The 25,949-nt window shown below is 38.3% G+C and overlaps 1 protein-coding gene across 6 annotated transcripts in view; it reads right to left on the bottom strand.

The window, feature by feature from the left end:
- Positions 1–25,949, bottom strand: part of NALF1 (NALCN channel auxiliary factor 1) — a 628,625-nt gene that overhangs the window by 8,024 nt on the left and 594,652 nt on the right. The window contains exon 3 of one of the 6 annotated variants that reach the window (XM_019662426.1): positions 19,616–21,570. The exons of 2 other annotated variants lie outside the window; for them this stretch is intronic. In XM_019662426.1, coding sequence (XP_019517971.1) covers positions 21,467–21,570 — 104 coding nt within the window. In that variant the 3' untranslated portion in view covers positions 19,616–21,466. Of the gene's footprint in view, positions 1–19,615; positions 21,618–22,204; positions 22,384–25,717; positions 25,808–25,949 lie in introns of those variants that run through there. 3 more of the 6 variants (XM_019662428.1, XM_019662429.1, XM_019662431.1) reach the window with 3 other exon arrangements.

The following is a 25,949-nucleotide window of genomic DNA, read 5'->3' as shown; positions in this document are numbered from 1 at the left end:
CTTCTTCTCTTTGTTAATGCACTGATTTCATTTATGATAATTCCTTCTTCATCTTTTGTTTAATTTTCTTTTATTCGCCTTCTAACTATATTGAATTGAATGACACTTTACTCATTTAAATTAACTTTTTCCTTGATAAGTAAGACATTTATTGCTCTAAAGTTCTATATGAGAATATCTTTGGCCAACTCTCTTATGTTCTCATATACAGTGATTTTACACATTCCATAATTCAATTTATATTTCATTTTATATCTAAATGACTTAAAAGATTGTTTCATTGTTTTATTTCCTTTTAATTTCAATTGTTTGATATACTTTAGAAAATACTTTGTCACTAATTTCAAGTTTTATTTACACTGTTTAAGAACGTGGCCTTTGAGGGCCCGCCGAGTGGCACGTTGGTTAAGAGCTGGCTTGGGACGCCAGAGGGCCCCGGTTCGGATCCCACATGTGAGGGCCAGTGACACTGCCCTCTACAGCTGAGATGCTGAATAGCGGCTCAACCTGGAGCTGGGCTGCGGTGAGTTGCCTGCGACGGCGTAGGCTGCAGCCCCTGCTGCAGTGGGTTGCCATGGGCTACCGTGTGTAGCCAGCAGCCAGCGTGAGCAGCTGTCCAGAAGCCGGTGACTGATCTGCCTCACCCGGAAAGAGTGCAATGATGGTGGCAACTTGGGCCAGTGAAGCAACGTCCTCTACAACTAGACTGAAGAACAAAAGGACAGCAACTTGTCTGTTCCCCTTCCCCCAATTCCCCAGCACTGTCCCCATTCCCCCAATTCCCCAATAAAAATCTTAAAAAAAAAAGAACATGGCCTTTGAAAACTTGATTTCCCCAATTGTTTTCTTTGTATTAATATATATATATATATATATATATATATATATATATTATATAACATTTGCAAATGTTAACATTGGCTAACAATACTTAATTGCTAGGCTTATAATTTTGCCTATTCAGAATGTCATTAACTGAGAAATGTCTTTTATAAATGTTTCTAATGATCTTGCTTTATGTATTTGGCTATTATGTCAGTAGGTACAGAAAATTCATAAATCTTCACTTTTTCACTAGTCATTTACTATTAATCTTAGACATTTACTATTAGTCAGGAAAATATGACACTCTGTCTTCTTATAAAGTATCATTTTTTTTTGCTGTGTTTTTGTTTTTGGTGATGTTTTATTGTTTTTCTTCCTGTTGTGATTTTGAATATTTTTTGTTTGGTACAGATGTAATCTTTATACAGATTAGCACATTTGTCTGATATATAGCTTTGTCTGTTATTTTAATTTTCTTTGGTCCCTTTATTTTATACTTTTCTCTATACTGTGTTCTACATCTAAGAGTTTCATAATGATTGAAAAGGAGAGTTTAACCTACTGACATTTATTTCAGATCTTTAGTGCTTCGTTTTGCTTTCATCAGATAATAACATTTCCAAACATATAAAAATGTTTTTTTTCCATTCCTTTTGTTTTCTATCATCTGCTGTGTGAGCATATTTAAATGCATATGTTTTCATAATTTGTTAAATGTATGCTATAATTAATTTTACTAGAACTTGTAAAAACCACACGCATTTGAACCTATATTTGTTTAATGTCAGGATCATTGATGAAGAAATTAACAAAATTTTGCTCCCTTCATCTCTGTATCCCTCATCCTTTTTTTGTCTATAATCAGATGTTTTATACTCATTTATTGTGAAATTACTAACATTTTACATCTTCTTCCCAGTAATTATTAAAAATATTTGTATTTTGCAGTATATCAATCTCATTCAGGGATTGTTTGGCAATTAACAGAAACCCACTGGAGTTAAGTTATGTGGAAAAAAATAAACAAAAAATAGGTGGTGGGTGGAATATTAGAAAAATTTAAGTCTATTTCATGAAATTACATTGAGAGTGTGCCAGGCAACATGAATAAAATTAAGAAATAGTGTGGCCATCAGAATTACGTGTGATCTCCACTGGAGATACAGCACTGTAATTAATCTTTGTGTCCTACTGCACATGACTCTCACCCCCCTCCCACTCTGCCCCCTATCCCCTGCAGGCAAATCTTTGTTTTTTTCATGTACATATGAGGTCTGGCAATTAAGTTCGCGAACTAATCCTAGAAAAAGTGCTACATACCTCATTGCTGAATATCACTACAGTCACCTTCAAAGTACTCCCCTTGGGAAGCCATGCATTGATGCCAGGCGCCTAGTTCACCCTTCGAAGAAATTTTGGAACTCTTTTTCTGGAATGGCCATCAGGGCTGTTGTTGTATTACCCTTGATGTCCTGAATGTCATCAAAATGTCTTCCTATTAATATTTCCTTTATCTTTGGGTAAAGAAAGAAGTCATTGGCGGCCAGATCAGGTGAGTAGGGAGGGTGTTCCAATACAGTTATTTGTTTACTGGCAAAAAACTCCCTCACAGACAGTGCCGTGTGAGCTGGTGCATTGTCGTGATGCAAGAGCCATGAATTGGCGAAAAGTTCAGGTCATTTTCATCTTTTTCATGCAGCCTTTTCAGCACTTCCAAATAGTAAACTTGGTTAACTGTTTGTCCAGTTGGTACAAGTGCATAATGAATCATCCCTCTGATATCAAAAAAGGTTAGCAACATTGTTTTGACTCTTGATTTGGACTGACAGAACTATTTGGTTGTGGAGAATTTGCTGACTTCCATTGTGCACTTTGATGCTTTGTTTCAGGGTCATATTGGCGCACCCATGTTTCATCACCAGTGATAACATGGCCCAAAACATTGTCTTGCCTCTCCAAAAGGTCTTGGGAAACTTTAACTCTCCTTTGCTTTTGTTCATTTTAATGAGAGCAGATGCTGTCTAGCTACCCTTGTAGTAATTTTCTCAAATATATGCTATCATTCAGCCTCTCAAACTCTGTCTTCTTTCTTTTCTGTAAAGTATATTTTATTAGGTTCCATATTTCATTTTCTGAGTTGAAGGTTGCATCAAATTCCCCCCAGAAGATACTTGAAAGATCTAAGTCCTAGTACCTCAGAAGGTGACCTTATTTGAAAATAGACTTCTGGTTAAGTTGAGGTCATTAGAGGAGCCATAATCCAATATGACTTTCTGATGGTTTTTGGTTTTGCTTTTGTTTGTTTGTTTTTATGATTACCTTCATAACTCTAAATAATGTATTCATGTATCAATTTCTTAATCCAGTGATTGTAGATCATAGTTAATTATTTTCAACTGAGAAAGCTGAGTAATTTCATGTCGTTGTTGTTCTCTCTTACCCCATAAGTCTAGCCACTGCTTTTGTTCTAAAACTAGTTACATTTTCCCATGTGTTTTTGTTCTATACATTAATTTTGAAAATTGAAAGTAAAAATAAAATTTGTAGAGTTCATTTACTCCCAGTCCATTACAGTAATATTATTCAAAGTATTTTACTAAATATTAGGTAAAATAATCACTTTTTATACTTTATCAATTCATAAAATTTATCAAAATTTTAGATAGCTTTATATTTGAGTTATGATTCTCTTGCACATTTTTTCTGAAGCTTTAATTGTCTTTTAATTTTCATACAAACAGAAAAAGTATTATACCTTCTTTCCTATATCACTAACTCATCCAGTTTCATAATCATAGCAATTTTGATGTTGTAATATGGACAGGTTATTTTTGTTGCACAGATATTATCTTGTGATTTATTGTTATTGTATCACCAACATTTGGATTCTATCATATACTCTTTCTTGGATTACTTTTTTGTTCTACTACAGTAAAACTTTAATTTTTCAAATGGGATATGTGGAAGGTAAACTTCAAGAGTGTACATATTTAATTTAAATAAATTTTACTCTATTTGAAAGGTATTTTGGCTGGGTATAGCACCATACATTCACAATCTCTTTTTTCTAATAACGTTGGCAACATTTCTTCGTTATGGCCTAGTGTCTAGTGTCATGGGTGAAATTCTGATTGTTTGATGTTGTAACAAGCTACTACAAATTTAGCAACTTAAAGTAACACTTAATTATTTACTCACAGTTCTGTGGATCAGAATCTAAGAGGGTTGACTAAGGTTTCTCTGGTCTGTGTTCGCAGGGCCAAACTCAAGATGTTGTCAGGACCGAGTTCCTTTCTAGAGCCCATAGAGCCCAGTTTGTTGGCAGAATTTGGTTCTTCGCGCTTGCAGGGCTGAAGTTCTGATTTCCTCGCATGCTGTTAGGCATGGATGTTCTCAGCTTCTGCATTCCTTCAGTCCCCACTCCTTGGCTCCTGGCCCCTTTCTCCATCTTCAAAGCCCGCAATGGTATGTGGAGTCATTCTTTCTTCTATTCTCTGACCTCTACTTCTGCCGTCTTTCCTGTCCCTTATATGGTGTCTTTATAACTGACTCTTCTGCCTTCTTCTGAGCTTTACAGGGCCTGTGTGATTAGAATGGGCCCAACCAGATAGGGACCATCTCAAGATCCATAATTTTAATCATATCTGCAAAGTCTCTTTTGCTATGTAACACATTCACAGGTTCTGAGGATTAGCTCACTGGCATCTTTTGGTGGGGCATTATTTAGGCTACTGTACTCCACCTTCTGGCCCCCAAAGATTCACATCCACTCCACATGCAAAACACAAGGTTCCAAAAGTGTCCACCCAATACAGCATCAACTCAGAGTACAGAGATCTCCCCTAAATCTCATTGGTGCAAAATCCCCAAATCTCATTATCCAAATCACCTAAATTAGGTATGGATATGACTGGGCATAATCCATACTGAGATAGAATGTCTCTCCATCTGTGAAACTAGAAAGCAAGTTATCTACTCCCAGCATACAATGGTGAGAGAGGCATGGGCTAAAAGTTACAGACATTCTGCTTTCAAAAGGGAGAAAACTGAAGGAAAAGGGTCCAGGAGTCCAAATCAATTTTGAAATCCAGCTTCACAAATTCCACCTGGTTTCTGGGCCTGGCCATGATCCTCTGTGGTTCTCAGCTCACCCTCTGGGCTTAGAGCTCTGCCCTCTGATTTATCCTTTTCTTCTTCTTTTTTTTAATGAAAAGTAACATATGTGTGCAGCTAAGTAGTTTCATTAGCTTTCATTGGCATATTTCTTGCCAGAGAATATTGGGGGTTGAAGAGCCTTCCTTCATTTCATCGTGTCTCTGTTCCTTTCAGTCCAAGCTGGCAGTTTTTGCTGATACAAAATTCTCAATAACTTTGTGAGAATCTTGTGTGTGTCACAAGGATTCACTCCATTTGACAAGAAGCTCCTCCACAGAAATTTCCTAGAAAATCCATTCTCTATTTTTAGCTACTGCTCAGATGGCTGAGTGGAACTTTCATCTTCTTAAAAGGCTTTTGTGTAACTTATACTCTGACTTTTCAAAGTTTCTGAGGTATGAGAATGGTGGTACAGCCACACCCTCAGGTGTGTTGTTTTGTTTTCTCTAGAACATGTTTTCCGGACAGCAAATTTTTTATCTTTTGCTATCTTGGTAGACTGAAAATTTTCCTAAATCATCTAACTCTGGATTCTTAATGTTTAACAGTTCTCTCAATTTATGTTTCTCCTTTTGAATTTCATTATAAGCATCAAGAAAAAACCAGGTCACACCTTGAACACCGCTGGGAAATCTCCTCAGCTATAGAGCTAACTCATCACTCAGCATATCTGCTTTCCACATAACTGCACGTCACAATTCCGCTAGGCTTTTGGAAGCTGTACATCATTTGCAATTTCCATAAACACATTTCTCATTTCTTTCTGAGCTCTCACCTGCAGCCTCCAATGTCCGTAGTTCTACTAGCACCCTGTTCAAGGCAATCTGAGCTTTTTCTTTCATTTTTCTCGAAATTCTTTCATCATCCCCCACTGCCTGGCTCCACAGCCACTTCCACATTTCTAGGCATTTGTTACAGCAGCACTCGTCTTCCAGTACTGAATCTGTATTTGTTTTCTAAGGTTGCTGTAAAAAAAAAAAAAGTCACAGGCACAGTGACTTCAAATGGCACCTATTTATTATCTCACAGTTCTGTAGGTCAGAAGCCCAGGTTGATTTGACTTGTTTCTCTACCCTGGGTTTCTTGAGGCTGAAATCAGGGTGCTGGCCTTGATTATCCAGGCTGACACAGGAGATTAGCTGAATTCAGTTTCATGTGGTTGTAGAAGTGGGATCCATGTTCTCTTGCTGGCTGTTGACTGGAGAATCTCAGCTTCTAGAGGCCCCCTGCATTCGCTGCCTCAGAGTCCTATTCTCCATCTTAAAATCTAGCAACAGCGGGTTGAGTCCCTCCCATGTCTTCCATTTCTCTGATCTTCCTTCTGCCTCATCTTTCTGGCCAAACCTTCTGTTCTGTGATTACATTGGGTCCACCTGGATAATTCACCTGGATAAGTTCCCTATTTTAAGGTCAGCTGATTAGCAATCTTAGTTCCAGGTGCAAAGTCTTTTTTCACCATGTGATGTAGCATATTCATAGGCATGATATCAGAGGAGATCATGGGGGCCAAAATCCTGCCTACCACACTAATGTTAATATTCTTCTTGTTTCATTGAGAGCTTGAGTGTTTTTATCCTTTTTGAAACCTCTCCAGATACTCCATATATCTGTGGTACTCTAACATTTTAAGAAAATATGTCTACCTGTGGTTTCTTTATAGCTTCTTTTGCTGGGCCTTTTCAATCTGAAACCGTGGTTTTCTCCCACCCTGGAGAAATTCCTTTGAGCATTGCTTTGATAATCAATCCTTTCCTAGACTACCACCTTTGTATTCTTGTTGGTGTTACTTCATTTTCTCCAAAAAGCTTATATTCAGTGGATGCTTGTTCTTCTATATAACATTTTAATCTCTTGTCACCTTCAATTTCAAGTTTATCCAAGAGGCAGAATTCTCCTTCGGGTGAATGAATGGAGATTAAGTAGACACATTGCTTCTTTCCTATGACTCCCGAAAGTCCTTAGTAAGGAGGTTTCCTCAAATTCACTTCAGTAGCACATTCAATGTCTTTAGAAAGTAGATCCCTGGTATTTATGGGCAAACACCCCCATTCTATAAATAGGAATGGGGATGGCCAGTTGGCTCAGTTGTCTGCTGATAGTCTTTAATTCATCAGGGAATTTCTGGTCTTTATGTTCTCCTGCTCTCTGTACTTCCCTATAAACAAACCAGGATCATCAACAGGTCCTATTGGAAGAACGGTTCCCACCTCGGCTGTCGTCATTTTTTATAGCCTGCTCTGAAGGTTCTCACAATTTTGGCTGTATTCTAAAGTAGTGCATCTGCCTTTTCTCTTCTACACATTTTGTTTTTTAAGTCTTCATTTTAACAATGTTTTGTTTTCTGGGTTTCATTGCTTCTATGAATGTATCTCATTCTGTAGTTTTTACTTCAATTTCAATAACTTCTAGAGACAGATGGGAAGTAAAATTTGGCTTCAGCTTGCCAACTTGAACCAGAAGTCACACTCACACTCAAATACAATGGTTTACTCTTTATCAAGACAATGTTTTTTTTTTGACATCATGTAAATCCTTAGTGTTTCAGAAAATAGTTTTTGAAATTAGTGTTTCAACTTTAGTATCTCTTCATTTAATATTTGCTACAATAGTGATTTCATATGACTATAACCTAAGGTTTATTTAGAAATAACTTACAGAAATACAAAATCAGCACTGGTATTCTAAATTTTGTCCACTTTTTAAAAAATGTTAAAATAATAAAATAGGTGATCTCTAGAGAATTTGCTAATTTTCTAGGGTTATTTTATAATTGAGCTGGTAAAACAATATAAAATTAGAGGTCAAGTAAAAAAAATCTAAAAAAAACCCCCAAATCATAGTGACCATATGCAAAAAGAATTAGATTTATGAATGTCTACATATTTATAGAGTATCATTTTTGAGCAAGGGCAAATATTCAGTAATTAAGGTATACATTTTTAAAGGAGTAGTTTTTTTTAGAAGTATAGTGGCAGGTATATCCGATCTGTATGATGAATAAAGTCTAGCATCACTCTTATCACTAATATTAATAGCATTACATTACTTTTCTTTTAGTTAACTTTGTTGAGAGTAAGGATCACTTGTTCCCTCCATTCTGGTACTCGAAACACCTAGCAGGTGGCTTATTTCCAAAAGAACAATAAGTATTTAATGAGGGGAAAGAACCAAGGAATAATGCACTGATGCCTTGAGTTGTAACAGAATGTTTCAATGAAATGAAAATATTAGATAACAAAGCACATCGAAGTAACCTAATTGTAAAATACAATGGAAGTACGCATAACAGGAAGAAAAGTGACACAGACTCTCAAGAACAGGCCATCAAGTACCTGGCTGCATAAAGACAGAATATAGGTTGCTTTAAAAACTGAAAATGATACCATTTGAAATTAAAATCAAAGACCCACAATAAAATGGCAGAGATGTTCTATAGATAATTCACTCATTCATTAAGACCATAAACTAAGTTGAGGAATAAATTGGGCATTTGAAATAATTTGAAGCTAAGCAGAGAATTTCCTCAACAGTGGGTCCCAAAATTTTCCAGCATTTCAGTAGAACAAAGACTGTCTGAAGCAAGAGAAAATATAATCTAAACAGAAACCTAACAAGTGCTGTTAAATATCACATTTCACATTGTTATTTCCCCCCAATGCTCACAGTGATATTTTCAATTATGAAAAATTTATTCTGGAAAATAGAAAAAGAAATAGGTAATGGGAAAAGAAAATACACACTCACCAAATATATCATTTGATTTTCCACCCCATCCCTAATGAATCCTTTGATGGCTGCCTTCATGAAGACTTTATAGTGTGGTGTGGAGGAAAGCCATATGGATTATTGGAGGAGGGCTTAGCAAATTAGAGTGCAGCTGTTTGCATCTGCACTGAGCATTGAAACAATGCAGGGTTCAAGACAGTGGGTATTGGTGGGACAGAAAGACTCGCCCATCCTCCTGCTCTCAGTTATCAAGTACCAGGGACTCCAGGTGGCGCTGATAAGAGAGTCACCTGAGAAAGGAATAAAAAAAGTCTCAACTCTTTCTCTTCCATCACTATGAAGCAATTATTGTTGCAAGATGCTTTCACTGTTCCAGTTAGATTGCTCTCAAAGAAGGAGGGAATGTTTAAAGGAATTTCATGAAGTACATTAAAACATTCATAGAAATATGTTAAAGTGTGCCATGTGAATCTACAGTACAGGGGGATGTGAAAAAATTGGATCTCTCTCATGGGATGTTTCTGTGACTTCCTGTTGAGCGATAGCTAGTTCAGCATTGTTGCTCTAGAAGCCATATAAAGAAAATTGTATGTTTCTTGTTATGAACATCACCTATTATGTTCTATTCCTATTTATTTTTCTCTGTGAAATGGCATGGTAGGGCTCACATATTGTAAATCAGTGTCATTGTTTAGTATATACCCCAGTCTTTTTTTAATTTGGAAATCCTGGGTAACTATGGCTCTGTAAAGGAAATATCCTTGAAAACAGGAAACTATGTAAATAATTCTGTGGCTGCAGTATCTCAAACCACAAGTTGTAATTGAAGAGACAGTTTTGCTAATGCTTTGATCCATCAATGTATTTAGAGTACGAACAACATTTCCTGCTTTTCTTTCTAAAGAGAAAACCAGGCTTTCTGGGTAATCACAGAATACGTACAAAATGATGCCAGCGTCTGTGTACACTCATGCATACACAGACACACGTTAATGGTTTCAAGGCATGTAAACACCTCATAAATAGACCCTGACTTCAAAAATATGCTTTCTTTTCAATGAGTTAAGGGAAAATCACTTTCCTAATGTGATGCACCAGCTTTTGAAACATTAAATGTGAACAAAAACAGTTGTGATTTTAATCAAAATGTTTTTACCTAAAACAAATGCCAAAAATTAAGTTGGAAATATACTAACTCTAAAGAAAAGCAAATATTCTAGAAAAGTTTGTGGACCAGATAAGAAAATCAGTCTCAATACTTTAGAGTCAATATGAAATTTAACGAAAAGAATGTTAACTAGAATGACTAGCTACCTTTATTTGTCAGGTTTGAATTTAATTGACTTTCAGTAGTTTCAACATTTGAAGTAGGACATTCAAATGAAAATAAAGTAATGTGACAATTTTTTAAAAGAAATCACAAAAACATTGGAATCAGTGACAGTATTGGCAGGCAGGTAGGGGCTTGGGAGATGGAGTGTAGTTGCATTTGAAGAATCTATCAGTTTCAGGTGTACAGCATAGTGGTCAGATATTTATATAATTTATGCAGTGATCCCCCCCCCCGATTAGTCTAGCACTCTTTGAGCCTCAGTTTCTTGATCCATACAATGGCAAAAATAACACTGCCTAAGTCATAGCAAAATACTTGGCACATTATAAAGTACTCAGTAAACGGTAGCTTGTATTATTAACTATATTTATCTAATAGCAAAGTTCATACCTTAGCAATGTTCAAAAAAAATAAAAAGAATATATCACTTATCAGAATGCACTCTTCTGTTAAATATAAAGTTGTGTTTTATAGTCATACATATTCTCCACTGAGTGAGATGCTGGCAGGTCAGTTGTTAAAGGGAACGTCTCAGGCAGCAGCACATCAATTGCTAATTCCCCTTACTAGGCCAGATAGAGTTGAATAATTATGATTCATTTCATCCAATGGCATCTTGAATTCTTTCTATGATTTTTCTCCCTGACGGTTTCCCTCTAGGGTCATTGGTTTACACCTGCCACTGATGAAACAAGACTCAAGTTTTAACACAATGCAAAGAATTGTGACAATGGTGGCTAATTAACCAAAAAAATGAATTTAAAGTGACAGAGATACAATACCAGGAAATCATTCTCTCTTTTTTATTTTGTTGAAAAATAACAGGATTTAACATTCAGTTACAATTCTTATTTGAGTGACCTATATCTCTTCTGTATAATGACAAAACAATCATTCTTTCAATAGTTTAGATAGCTACTGTCTACTGCTGATTACGTTTAAACATACTGATTACATTTAAATGTGTGTGTGTGTGTGTGTGTGTGTGTGTGTGTGTGTGTGTAGACCTATTAAACAGAAAATATGAAGAATAATGAAAATTAGTTTTGGAAATTTATATCTCCCAGAGACAATACAATACAAGCCAATGTGTTGGGAAGTTGGGCTCCATGCGTTTCCTCCACTTGACACTTACAGACAAAACAAGTGATATAATACACTGCTGAGGAGAATCTACATTGTTATAAACTTTCCAAGTTTGGGGCAATAAATATTAAGAGCCTAAAGCTTTAATTGCCCGTCTACCTTCCAAGTCCAATTCCATGAGTTTAAGGAAATAAATCAGAAGTTCATGGAAATCAGTATGCATATATGTTCATAGCAGCATTTTTTTAATATAACAAAAAATGCAAATAAGTCATACAATTAGTAATACATATGCCATTGATGCTCATATACTGTATTATGATGAAAATATTAAATATTATAGAAGCATATTCAATAATTCGAAGCACTTGATTCATGGTATAAAATGTTTTCTTCTCAGTGGTAGAGTATGGTTTTTCTTATTTTCTTTTTGCATATGTGCACCTACTAAATGCTTTAAAATGATTAAGCATACATTTACTAATATAAATATAACAATAAATGTTACTTGACAGAAAGTAGCTGTGGGTGTTTAAGATATTTGACCAAAATGGTTACATTTTCAAAGAGAAGCATTTTTTCTCTGACGTTGGCGGCACAGGAACAGTAAGCCCTGCATTTAAGTTGAGGCTGCTCTGGGCTTTCCCTGGGCCCTGGCCAGCGCGGCCCTGCTAGGAAATTCATGAGGGCTTCCTTGGTCTCCTTGGTGACAGGGGTATGGAGTGCAGTGGGCAGCTGTTGCTTAGTTTAGGAACCACCCATTACCCTTTCTGGGAACAACACCCAGATTTTATTTGGGGGAATAGTCCTCTCCCAGTCGATGGGTGCAGTGTAGGTGGGGCTGCTGAACCCCTCCCACAAGAAGGAGGGCGTCAGACTAACCTAACTGACCGTTCCCCTGGTAACAGCGATTGCTCAAGGGTGGGCATGTGCCTTAAGGCTGCAGGGCTCTAACACAGGACTTCTGCGAAAATGGTTGGGAATGAGGTGATCTCTCTCTGCTGCAGTTTCTAAACTGAGTTTATAAATCTTTATCTGCTGATGAAGTCAACTAACAAAAACAACAACAAAATAGAGCTCAGAACTAGGGAGAAAGAACTAATGTTAGAGCTGGAGCTAGAATTAGAGACAGATATACCCATATCTATATCTAACTCCCCCATGTATTTCTAGACATCAATAAATCTACATATGAGTTTGGACAATTAAGTTCGCGAACTTGTTGCAATGATGTTGCTAACCTTTTTTGATATCAGAAGGATTATTCATTATGAATTTGTACCAACTGGACAGTTAATCAAGCTTACTGTGCGGAAGTGCTGAAAAGGCTGTGTGAAAAGTTAGACAACCTGAACTTTTCTCCAACAATTCATGGCTCTTGCATCACGACAATGCACCAGCTCACACGGCGCTGTCTGTGAAGAAGTTTTTAGCAGTAAACAAATAATTGTATTGGAACACCGTCCCTACTCACCTGATCTGGCCCCCAGTGACTTCTTTCTTTACCCAAAGATGAAGGAAATATTAAAAGGAAGACTTTTTTATGACATTCAGGACATCAAGGGTAATATGACAACAGCTCTGATGGCCATTCCAGAAAAAGCATTCCAAAATTGCTTTGAAGGGTTGAATAGGCGCTGGCATCGATGCATAGCTTCCCAAGGGGAGTACTTCGAAGGTGACCATAGTGATATTCAGCAAGGAGGTATGTAGCACTTTTTCTAGGATTAGTTCGCAAACTTAATTGTCTGACCTCAATGTCAACTTATTTACATTTATCCATATATCTAATGAATAATATACCCTGATGTTTATCTCTGGACTTTTCAATTATATGAACCAGTAAATTCTCTTTTTGATAAGTCTGTTTTAGTTGGGTGTCTGCCATTTGCAAGAGTCCTCACCAACACAGAAACTCTCTTCACAGAGATTTCGCGAAGATGTATCTCCAGTGCTTCGCTGAATGTCTTTCACATGCTCAGCACTCACAGTTAGTAGCCAATAATAATGCTGGGAGTAGCTATAATAATAGTGGTAGTGACATGTATACACAGTAAGGTAGCCTGGACGCTATGAATTAAAGCCTCATCATGGATTTTATCTTTGTTTTGGAAATAATCTGTTTAAACCTGGGGAAACATAGTTTCTCAGTATTCCCTTTTCACCTCTGTAAATTTGTGATAATAACACTCTCCATACTTGCATCCCAGAGAAGTTACGGACATATAGTAGATTATTCCTTTCCTCCTTTACACATGTTAATACTTTACATGTTATGCCTCCAGTCTAGCATTTATTTAATTTACTTACTTCTGCAGATGAACATGTGTTTCTTAGGTTATGAACCATGTTTTTTAATCCTTTTCTTTCCACCATCATCTAGCACAATGCCTGGTACATAACAGATGTGGGAAGCAAAATGATGACCCCCAAGATGTCTGCATCCTCACCCCCAGAACCTGTGAATATCTTGTAACATGGCAAACAAGAAGAAGGGTGCAGATGGAATTAAGGTTGCTTATTAGCCTACCTTAAAATTATCATGGATTATGGAGGTGAGACTAATCTAATTACACCAGCTCTTAAAAAGGGAAGGAGCCAAAATAGTGGGTAACAGAGATGTGATGGGTGAACAACTCACTCCTTCATTGCTGACTTTGAACATGGAAGGAGAGAGCCACAAACCAAGGAATGTGGTGGCTTCTAGAAGGGAGCTGTCCTTGGTTGACAGTCAGCAAAAAAACAGGGATCTTGGTCCTATAATAGCAAGGAACGGAATTCTGCCAACAATCTGGATGACCAGGTACCAGATCTTCTCCCGGAGCCTCCAGAAGGAACACAGCCTGTGGGCACCTTGCTTTCAGCCTGGTGAGATCTCTGTCCCACTTCTGACATGCAGAACTGTGAGATAATATATCTGTGTTGTTTTAAACCACTAAGTGTGTGGCAATTTATTAAGGCACCAATAGAAAACTAATGCAATGGGTCTTTAGCAAATTTTTGTTGAATGAGTGAGAATGCAAGAGAAAATACTTAGGGGGAAAGAACATAGACAATACAGTTTTATATACATCCACCATATGTATTCTTAGGCATTTCTCTCTAGTATAGCAGCCATTTTATAATAAAAGCACGAAGAGTTTATGACCCTCTGGAGTCAAGCTCGTAATGAGAAAGTCACAAATAAGGGAAGGTCAGCTACTCCAGTTACAAAATAAAGTTCTGGTGGAAAGCAATAGTACAAAAGAGCAATGAACTATGCTAGAAAGGAAGTCAGATGTGTTGGCTTCTGTGGCTGGCCTTTGTGTGAACTCGGGGAAGCTACTTAATGTCTCTAATCTTCAGTTTTCTTATCTGTTAGATGTAATTGTTGAGCTATCATGTTGGACAAATATGAGTCAAGAAACCCCCTTCCTACTCCTTCACTCCTGCAAACATGTTGAAGTGGTTACCATATCCATCCTCAACAAGCCAGTCCAAGACATCTGACTTCTCTTTAGCAGTCCAGGACCAAAAGCGAAGCCCACCCAAGAGAGCTGGGTAACAACTCGGTTCTTTTCAGCTCTAAAACTCCATGACTACACCTGGAGTTTCCCCTAATTATATGCTCATGTTTGCTTCTTTTGTGCTAATTGATGGAGCTCATGATATTGAGTAAATTTGATGCTTTTATTGATTAAAAGTTTTTTTCATGCTTTTCAAAAGTTATCTCTTTGTGGAAAGAATAATAGAAATGAACATAGAGATAAACCATTCTTTTTGTGAAGATTAAGATTTAGAATTTGAAAACTACCCACAAATTTTGTAAAATTTTATATAAATCAATTAGTCTGTATTTCCTTCTAACACCACGAGAGTGGGCTAGAAATAATTAGAATAAACATAATTCCAAATAAAAGACAATTTATCTAGAGATAGAAAGTTTATTTGGCTTGAGTTTTGTTTTTTTTTTAACTTTTCCTGCTTTTCAATAAGCTTGATTTTTTAGAGCAGTTTTAGGTTCACAGCAATATTGAGCAGAAAGTACAACAGACTTTCCCAAATAAAAATTCACTAAGTGCAGTTTCCTGAGATGAAGGATTTTCAGACTCTGGTTTAAAATCTTCTATTCATGGTGATTGAACCATGAACTCGGACACAGCACACACAACAGCATTGAAATTGTGGTTCTAAATTCCTTCAAAAGGAGATCCATGAAATTTACCAAAATAATTTTATTTTATCATTAAAAATGACCTGCATAGGTTAACAGTCTTTTTTCTTCATTACTATTCTCTCTACATAATTATTATCTTCTAAATCCTCTTGGCTGAGCTCTCTTGTTGCCTGTATAATTCCTTTTTATTGCTTCCTCTCCTATAATCCTCTAAAACTTTGAAGTACGAAAAATTTGTCTTCATATAAGAGTTAGACATTATTCTGTTCTTGAACAAACAATATTGGATATATCTGTTTTGTTTCAAAATTGCCAGGCATTGCTCCGAGCTGCTGTAACAGAATACAACAGACTAGGTGGCTTATACAATAGAAATTAATGGTCTCATGGTTCTGGAAGCTGGACATCCAAAGCGGGGTGTTGGCAAGGTCAATTTGTAGACAGCCATCTTCTTCCTGTGTATCTTCACGTTGTCTCCCCTCTGTGTGTGTCTGTGTGCCCAAATTTCCCCTTTTCATAAGTACACTGCTGTGGGATGAACTGTGTCCTCAAAAATTGGTATGTTGAAACCCTAACTTCCTCAAAGTACATAAAAAAGTGACTGTATTTGGAGATAGGGACTTTAAAGAAGTGATTAAGTTAAAATGAGGTCTTTAAGGTGGGCTCTAATCCAATCTGATTGGTGTTCATATAGAAACAGGAAATGAGGACAAACGGATACCAGAGGCACACACAAAAAGGGAAGGCCATGTGAAGACAACAAGAAGGAGGCACAGGAAGGGTCTTCTGGAAAAATAAACCCTATCAATGTTTTGATCTTGGGCTGCTGGTCTCTAGAAACTATGAGACAGGAAATTTTAGCCTAGCAAATTAATACATACATTAATCAGTACCGGATTAGGGCCCATCCTAATGGCCTCATGTTAACTTAATAACCTCCATAAACACCCTATTTTCAAACAAGGTCACATTCTCAGGTACCGGGGGTTAGGCCCTCAACATATGAGTTTGAGGGGGGTTCCACAACTCAACGCATGACACTCAGGTTGGGATACCATTTAAAATATAAATCCTATAAGGTGAAAGGTCACATCGTTACTTAGGCTTTTTTGTTTTCTCAAGTCCCAGTATTCCAGTCGCATCTTGCAGGGTGCAGGATCATGGTCTGAATTTGACTCAACATGAATCATTACAAGGCATGTGATGAGAGGATGGAATGTGAGGGACAAAATGGCTTTAAAGTGAAATGTTAATGTTCTTATCGACTCCAAGGGGGGGACGTTTTGTTACAGTGCATCCAACTCTCAACTCCCTTTTGTGTAAATCCTCCTAATATCTCTGACAGGTGGATACAGGCAGAAAGCACCTGGCAGTTCTGCCGGCCATTACCTACACCATCCTGCCCCACTGAGCCTCTCCCCTGCCTTGGAGGGCCTCTTCTTGCTGATATCAGGGAACCCCATAGATTCCTTTGGGCTGTTACCCATTAATAAATTCATTCCATATTTGTTTATTGAACACTATGTGTCAGGCACTTTTGTGGGCCCTGGGGATACAGCCCCAGGGGAGATCTTACCCTAATGCAATTCACTGAGAGAGGGAAAAAAGACAGCCAGCCACATCGTGGTAAGTGCTATGGAGCTGAAGTACCAGATGCTATAGGCACATAGGTTCCCAATCCAGACTTGGGGTGTCTGGGAAGACCTCTTAATGGAATGATGGTTGCTAAAGGATGAGCCAGGTGAAGACTTGAGCGAAGAGTATGCTAGGCAAAGGGAACACACACATCGGCTGGCATTTTGGAATGCTTGCTGGGTTTCCAAATGGGAAATGGTGATCAGTGAGGTGGTGGGGGATGATGGGACAACAAAGGTCAAATCTAGCTCCATGTAATAGCTTAGGGACCCACCTAAGGACATTTGCACTTGGGTAGAAGGATACGATCGGTGCCCAGAATGGGCTGCATGGCAAGTATCTTCCCAATACTAAATGCACAGATACAGCTAGTCCACCTCTTGGTACAGTGTTTATCCTTTAGCTAACATCGCAAGAGTAGGAAATGATCCTTGCCGAATTGGATTTAGATTAGATATCATCTAAATAGCCATCAATTAGGAACTGATGAAATTGTGATAAATCTCTAACGGATAACTGCCAGTGAGACTAGGGAAGGATTTGGCTAATTTTCACTCTGTAGTATCTTTCAAATTTTGTGCAATATGCCCGTATTGCCAATTCAGAAATAAGTAAACACAATTTATTTATTTTAAGTGTACAACAATTTAAGTGTCTGACTATGAAGGTCATGAACTCATCCTAAAAAAAAGTGCTACATACCTCATTGCTGAATATCACTACAGTCACCTTCGAAGATATGCACCAATGCCAGCGCCTAGTCCACCCTTCAAAGCAATTTTGGAGCTCTTTTTCTGGAATGGCCATCAGGGCTGTTGTTGTATTACCCTTGATGTCCTGAATGTCATCAAAATGTCTTCCTTTCAATATTTCCTTTATATTCGAGTAAAGAAAGAAGTCATTGGGGGCCAGATCAGGAGAGTAGGGAGGGTGTTCCAATACAGTTATTTGTTTCCTGGCTAAAAACTCCCTCACAGACAGTGCCGTGTGAGCTGGTGCATTGTCGTGATGCAAGAGCCATGGATTGGTGAAAAGTTCAGGTCATTTTCATCTTTTTCATGCAGCCTTTTCAGCACTTCCAAATGGTAAACTTGGTTAACTCTTTGTCCAGCTGGTACAAGTTCATAATGAATAATCCCCTCTGATATCAAAAAAGGTTAGCAACAGCGTTGCAACAAGTTCGTGAACTTAATTGTCAGACCTCGTATATATCAGTTGCTTCAGTTCCAGTGATGTTAGTGTGGTCACATGATTTAGCTCCTATTCATGTATGCATTGGGTGGCAACTCTATTTTCAAAGTAAGAGACAGAAAAGCAGTGGAGGTAGGGGTAGGGGGATACAGTTAAAATTAATGTTCAAGCATATTCCATTGCAGGAGCAGAGATGGTTGTTGAGCGCTATTGTGTTTTGGCTTTGAGTCCAGTTCCTGAAAACTGGCCTTTAAAATATGATACTGTTGGTAGAAATATTGGTTTATCCACTTACAAGCATATAGAACAGACTTGAGAAGGGATCAAAGGTAATAGTCTTTGGTTCTTCACAGTTCAGAAAGGCACCCTACATGTTTAGATGATCTCTGTAAGAAGGATTCAGGATGCAGTAAGAAACAGATCTTATCTCGGAACAATTATTTCTCCTGTCATTGGAGTTACTTTAATTTCCCTTGCAATATTTGTTTCCAAAGTTGGAAGGAGGAAGTTGGATTTCCAGGGGCTTTCCAAGCCCACTTACACTAAGCAAGACTGAATCAGGGCAAAATGCTCCCGAGTCAACCCCAACAAAGCTTTTTTCCTCTTCTGATAATGAAATATTTGGTAAAGGAGGGAACAAGAATGAAGGTTCCCATGAGAACTCTTAGAGGGACCAGTGCCTCTGGTAAAGTCAGTGCTTTCAGGCTGTCTGCCTGATTTGATCATGCTTTTGACAGCATACATTGGTCAATAAAGTGACAGTATATCACATTGGGGACTGAAAGGTAATACAAACAATAAGGTAATAAAGGCAACAACAACTGTTGTCTTAAAATAGCATTCTAGGAGTTTTATTTTCAATTGGGCTTTGCATTTTCCAGCTTTCATTTGGGGAGGTTACACATTTATTCCGTCCGCGCTGCTTTTCCTAAATCAAACACTCTCTTTTCCTTGGAACTGCTTTGAAAGTTAATTTTAAAGCAATGCTTCAAAACGGATTTTCAAATTTTAAACCTAAAATATTTCCTCTGATAATTACCTATATTATGTGACAATTGCTATGTTGTTTATAAATGCATAATGTATTTATTATATGTGAGTTTTATATACAAATTAACTATATATAATATATATGGCTATATGTCTCTGTGTACACACACACACACGCACACACATTCACACACACACACACACACAAACACACATACAGATAAATCTCCCAAAGCACAACGAGAATGCTGTGAAATATGAAAATGATTTCCAAAGAAAATTTCAAAAATTATTTTAAACAATGACTGCATCATGGGTATTAAAACTGAGGTTCTAAATCTTACTGATTTGAAGAAAACTGCACACTAAAGACGTGCTAATTGTAAAATGTAGACATTGTGATTACCTGATAAATTAGAAATTATGACTAACAATAACCATCTCATCTGGTAATTTCAAGCCAAACTATCAAAAAGACAAGATTTCAAAATTAAGAATAATAGGTTGAATTTTCCATTTTTAAATTTATTGAATGCATTATTTCCTCATGGGACACAAACATACATTTATGGATGAACACAAATTAGAAGGTCATTTAGATTCACAATATTATTTACATGAACATTTTAGAAACTTTGGTTCTGTTTTTACCCTTAACACTGACGTACTTGTCTGTATGTATGCAATCTTAAAAAACTTGCTGACTAATCTGACTGAAAAAGTTAGCCTTCTTAGCACGTTTTTCAGACAATAGTGAGCCAGACGGTTCTTTGTTTAACCAGAAAAAAATGTTCTAGGTAGAATATACTTGTCACGTTCATTTTTAATGTAATATATGATCTCCTGGACCCCGGACATGGTTGCTGAGCTGCTGAAAACGGCATTGCACAGGCAGCGAGCTGTGTGTCAATCTTCTCTCTTACCTGCTGACGAACTTTCTGCAGCTGTATTGCAGTCAGGAAGCATTTGCTTACAGGTTAACTTCAGGATGGACTGACTGGTCATTTCCTGTTCCACAAGTGATACAAATGCTGGACTAATAGCCAGGAAATGTGGATCTGACCTTGTTTCAGCAGTAACAGGTGGGGGTGCCGATTGGGCGGCTCTGTTTAACCCTATGCAAAAGCAACATCAAACTAGATGTCTTCTGTAATTCAGGCTTCTTCTAACACTGACTGAACCTATAATCATGTGAGGTTATTGCAATGTCCAAAGCAGTGAGGTAGCCAGAGCAGCTACAAGGTAGGGATAAATGCTTCACAGAAATGTTTAATTGCAGACCAAGTAGGTAACTACTTGGTTTCACCTGTTCTGGGAAATCTCTCTTTGCCCAAATTATCCTTCCTAAATTGAATTTCCAGAATTAGATCTGTTCCTTTGGCTTACTGCTTCACCTGCTACCATGCCAATTTGTAAACATTTCTGAGCGGTATCCGTCTGTAGAGTTCTGGGGAACCAACGTACTGGTGTGTGTTTCATCACTGTCCTTGCTCTAGTGAAGATCTCTAAACATAAATCCACTCCCACCTAAGCACGGACCAACCACCTCACTGTCCAGGCGCTCCGCTCTGCTCCTCTGTCAGGGTCGCACTCAACAGTCTGGCTTGAGCGAAGGGTGGCTGTCCATCCTAGAGGGTTCAGAGAGGACTGGATATATCTGTCACACAAAGTTAAGTGTCACTTCTGCTGCAGGTTAACAGGAAATTGTGGGCAATGTCACGCAGATCTTCCCTAGGTGGCATCAAAAAGGACAGCTTTCAGCTTTCCACCTGCAGTGCTCAGCTTCCTGTGACTGGCCAGGAAACGGCCCGGATCTCAGCCCTTCATGGCCCCTGCAGCGCCAGGGGCAGGGCTCAGTGTGATCAACACCGGATATTCTCCAGGCTGATTCAACGCCAGGCCATGCAAATGCCCCAGGCATGGTTATCTCAACTCTCCCTGGTCTAACCTTTTTAATTTCTCCACTTAGCTCTGGTATAGAGACCAAACGAAGAAGCACCACTTGAACTACGTTAGGATTTCCCCAAAGCTTGTCTAGGTGAACAGGCGTGGGAGGGGATGGTCCACTTTATCAGCAGCCCCGTAGGTAGATGAGTTTATCCACAAGTGCTTCCTGGCTCTCTAGCAAGGGTCACTCAGGATGACGTGAAGCCAGACGGCATCTCCACCCACGCGGGCAAGCGTCCTCCTCTGGGGCGACGGCACTTCTGCCCCATCACGCTGGCCCAGAGGAAGCCCCCATCTCACTCAGGACCAGCCCTCAACAGCCTGGTGGCCTGAGTGAGTACTCTGGAGGCTCGGCACTGTCAGTCACTTGCAGAGACGAAAAACGAAACCTTCTGTGGGGCGTGACTTTCCAACATACACAGCTACTGGCGGCAGAGTCCAGATGTCCCCATTTCTCCTCCAGGCTCTTTCCTGCTTGAAGTCCTCTTGCTCAAGGCGCGCTGAGCTGTTGGGAATGCATCTGGAGCTGGAACCAGGAAGACAGTCTCCAGTGTGAATGATCTGAGCTCAGGTCTAAACATAGGAAGTTGAATAAACCTCAGCATACAGTGTTTTAATGGATGAAAGTGTCCCAAACACACGAAGTTACTACACTCTACCAATTTTTTTTGTTTTTCTTTTAATAACCTATTTTCGTATTTCTTTATTTTATTCTGGCCACACTGTCTCCCTTCACACTTCACATTTCTGTTTTGGCATATATATAATGTTTATGAAAGGACATTTGTATGACATCAAATTGTGCTAAAACTATTAACTCATCATTCTGTTTTTAGAAACCTCTTCATTTTAGAAAATAATAAAACATATTCACACACTGGCGGAAATACAGAAATTAAAAATAGCACAGATGTACACATTTAAATCTATGGGTAGCAAATTTTTCCACTCCTTTAATGAGAAAATCTTTTATGTTATGTTATTTAAAGAAAAATCATTATCAACTCCTCAGTCATGTCAGAGCTGGATTTTGGAAATAATCTTTCATAGTTGTAAATTATCTCATGTGAATTATGAGATAGCAAACATTAAAAAATTCCTTTCTCATTTGATCAATATGTATAAGTATTTTCTCTCATCGTTTTCTCTCAACGGATTCTTTACTTCTCTTGCCCGCGGGTCAAAAATCTCCTTAGGATCCTCTGCAGTAGAGCAGTCTTGCCACCAGAGGGCGCGCGCCCTCCATCACACCGTTATTAGGTCTGCCAGGGTAACCACCAACAGCAGCCCACAGTATTTTCCCCCAAGAGGCAGAAACATAACCTTATTCTTGTCACAGCTGAAAAAATGAAATGCAGAATTTACATAGAATTCTTAAAAGATGTTTTATCTCCATTGTCAGTAACCCCCAGTGGACCAACTTTTCTTCTTTTTCTTTCAATAATTTCTTTATGAAAAATACAGCAGCAGATCATGTCGAGTCTATTTTATCTATCAATCAAACGGTAAATTTTCATAACGTTTGTTACCATAGCACCCGCAGCCTGTGATACTCTGCCACTTCTGTTTGCTGAATGTTGGTTCACTGTTACAGGTAAGCAATCAAGCATCTCTCTAGGGGATTCTAGAACAAGGGGAGGGAGTGTGCAGAGGGGAAACCCGTGTAATTACCACAGCGATGGGCTGACAAATGGAATCTACACACGACTCCACCTCCTCACTTTTGAGATAAGGAAACCAGGTTTCTAAGATCGCAGCGCATTATGTAAACTGGGTTTGAGAACAGAACCCACACTGAAAACATTTAGCTCAATAATACTCGCATTAAGTGACAGGTTTCACCCTGACAACACCTCGGAGTTCATCCCTCATTCATTTTTCAAACACTCCTTCAGTAATGTGTCGGTTTTATTCTTTAACAGGAAAACAAGAGGCATCTCAGGCGAAGTCTCTTTCCTTTCTCTCTTAAAACGAAAGCAGAGCTGAAACGTACAAGGAGGGGGCTCTTGTTGTTATCTGGGTTTGTGGTTAGAACATTTGGTCAATGACCTTCTGTACCGTCCTCAATCAAAGACGCTGCACAGCGATACAGGGCATCCTCAGATAGCACGGGCACATGAAGCAGGAGATTATCAAAACACACATTTTTAAACATTCAAATTTAGGACACAGGTAAGTAATATAAGCATAAAAAAGAAACGATGCACTAAATATTGAATCTAATAACTGTTACCAAAACTATAAAAAAATTGATTATTTAAATAAATTTTATCTGTTCTGAACCTTCTAATTGATTCACTGATCCCAAGGGCTGAGATGTGGAGTTTTTTTTTTTTAATTTAAAAAAATATTTTATTAAAAAAATTGTTTTTATGATAGGCATCCTTAAGTACCAGTATATATCTAGTAAAAGCTTATGTGAGAAGAAGACCTGGGCATCTTATAATTCTAAATCTTTAAAAGGCTGGATGCAGAAGACGCTAAGGGAAAGTCATCACCACACCACTGGTTTGTCACCAGGAAGTAGCACCTTGAACCACATTTATCCTCACTTGGGCAGCATCTGGCAAGGAGTCATATGTAGGTAGGGGCTTACTGAATACGTTTTTGAGGTTGATTCTTAGGGGGGATCTGTCTCTGTCCTTCTGGAGGCTGTGAACCGGATGCATTTCCAACAGTAGGGAATTCACTGTAACTAAATACATTGAATTTGAAGGAAACTCCATCTATTCCTTCAACCCTTGATGATAAATGATTATATTTTTCAGCATATGAAATGGAAATAAAACCATTTATTATTTTTTTAAGAGAGGAATTACTGGAGGCAACATGAAGACCGACCTACTTGATGAATTCCTTTTAATAGAATTGTGGTTAGAGATTGTCATTATGCTTTTTCTCGGTGAGGAAGAAGTCTAACAGATTGGCTACTAATTGTGAACATGCAAAGCCTGCCATCAGGGTGGCTTAGGGTATCTGCAGCAAACTGGGAAATTAGGAAAAATACTTCTGTTTCTCTACTATATTTGGTCTAATTCTGCCTAAGTACAGAAGACATTTCATTCAAAATGCATAAAGTCATCTGAGATGACTCATATTCACTCCAAACTTATCTAAAAGGTGAGTTATTTGGATCTTCATGTCCATCTGTAAGAGCTGAGTCTCCAAAAATTGTGTGATAATGTTTGGGAACAAATATAAAAGTTTTACTGGTTTCCCTAGAAATGTGACAAGTCACTTGGATCCATAGGTTTAACCAGTGGTCCCTGGGAGCTGTCCTCTGGCCTAACCCCTTCCCTGAAGGAGACTGTCCTGGGGTCCGTTTTGGGGACCCTCATCAGTAGTCACAAGGCAGCAAGTGATTAGCATCATGAGACCTATCTCTCCTGTTCAGGTCCAACAGCAAAACTCAAGGGACATCTCTGACCTAAGGTGGGAAATGACGCCTGCTTGTTATCAAGATAAACAGCAATTCTTCAAGGAGCCTGGGTCACACTTTAGAAAAAGGGGTCAATCTGAAAATTAGTATTTTTTATTGTTGAAAAACTTTACAGAACTTAAGCGTGAAATGCCTTCAGAATTCAATCTGCACATTTTTGAGAAGTTTAGTAGTAAAAAGAACATGAGCCCCATTGACTGTAGCAAAAGAAGTGCTAGGTTCCCAAATATTCAGTGATGAGGCTCTCCCAGGAAGTTTCTAATGTTGATGGCATTTTTCTCTGGACCCAATGACGTCTCTTTCCCTGTCTTTGCAAAAAGATTAGATATAGCTATGGCTATGAAAAAGTTGATTTTACAAAACTCAAAGATAATTAAAAATGCAAGGTGGACGTTCTACTCATGTCCTGCAGAAAGAGATTAAATCTCATCTTTAGGTCTCTGATGGCCTTGAAAGCATTCAGGGAATAGGGATGAACATTCAAACCTCTTTTTTTTTTAGATTCATACATTCAGATATAAGATCCGAAACAGGAGAAGGCAGGGAAAGACAACTACCTTACCCTTCATTTAAGGTCACTGTCTACTTTGAGAACCTGGTGAAAGCTACTGACCTCTTGGAAAAATATCTATATGCATGTGAATGAACAAACGTACAAACTACATAATATTCCATGAGTTTCTCAAAAGTCTTAAAATCATTATTGAGTTGAAAGCCATATCTTGATGACTATTGAAAATTTTATGTGAAAGTCAAGTAATTAAAAACCTTTGTCTGGTTAATTTTTGGCTCAGATTCAAAGGAAGAAAATACTAATACCCTTCCCTCCCTCCCTCCCTCCCTCCCTCCTCCCTTCCTTCCTTCCTTCCTCCCCTCCCCCTGCTCTCCTCCCCCCCACTCCCCTTTCCCTCTCCCTCTGTTTTCCAGCAGAGAGGAGCTGCATGAAAAATGGTCTCACATTAAATCAATGGAGTAACAAAAATGATTGGTAAATCACTTTACATCCCACAAATTGCTTTCTTATGTACAAAGGCTATGGCCTTTTGATGACATGTCTTGTGCTCCTCCCTTGTCTGTAACCCTTACAGCAAACATGCCTCAAAGTATTGTGATTGCTAATTTAGTAATGAGGACATGGTGGCTCAGAGAGAACGCATAGTAAAACTGGGAAGAAAGTGCATGCCTCCTAACCTTCAGTCAGATGTTCTTCCTGCAGTGCTGGGCGGCATAAGAAATACTGGTCCAGCTTTTAGGCAGGTTCTTACTGGAGAACTTCGGTGGACTGTCTCTTGATAGCTTATCATTTGGACTTAGAACAGTATGGCTAGTAGATAGACATGTAAATAAGTGATCTACAAATAATTTGATAAATGTCATATTGAGCATCTCAATATGTCACTTTATCTTAGAGAGGTTTTATACACTTTAATGTAAGAAGAGGGGTTTCATGTCTCTTGATATTATGA

The sequence above is a fragment of the Hipposideros armiger genome, unplaced genomic scaffold (assembly GCF_001890085.2).
Source record: "Hipposideros armiger isolate ML-2016 unplaced genomic scaffold, ASM189008v1 scaffold_376, whole genome shotgun sequence".
Lineage (NCBI taxonomy): Eukaryota > Metazoa > Chordata > Mammalia > Chiroptera > Hipposideridae > Hipposideros > Hipposideros armiger.
Note: the sequence above shows the minus strand (reverse complement) of the source record. Positions and strands in the feature narration are given on the sequence as shown.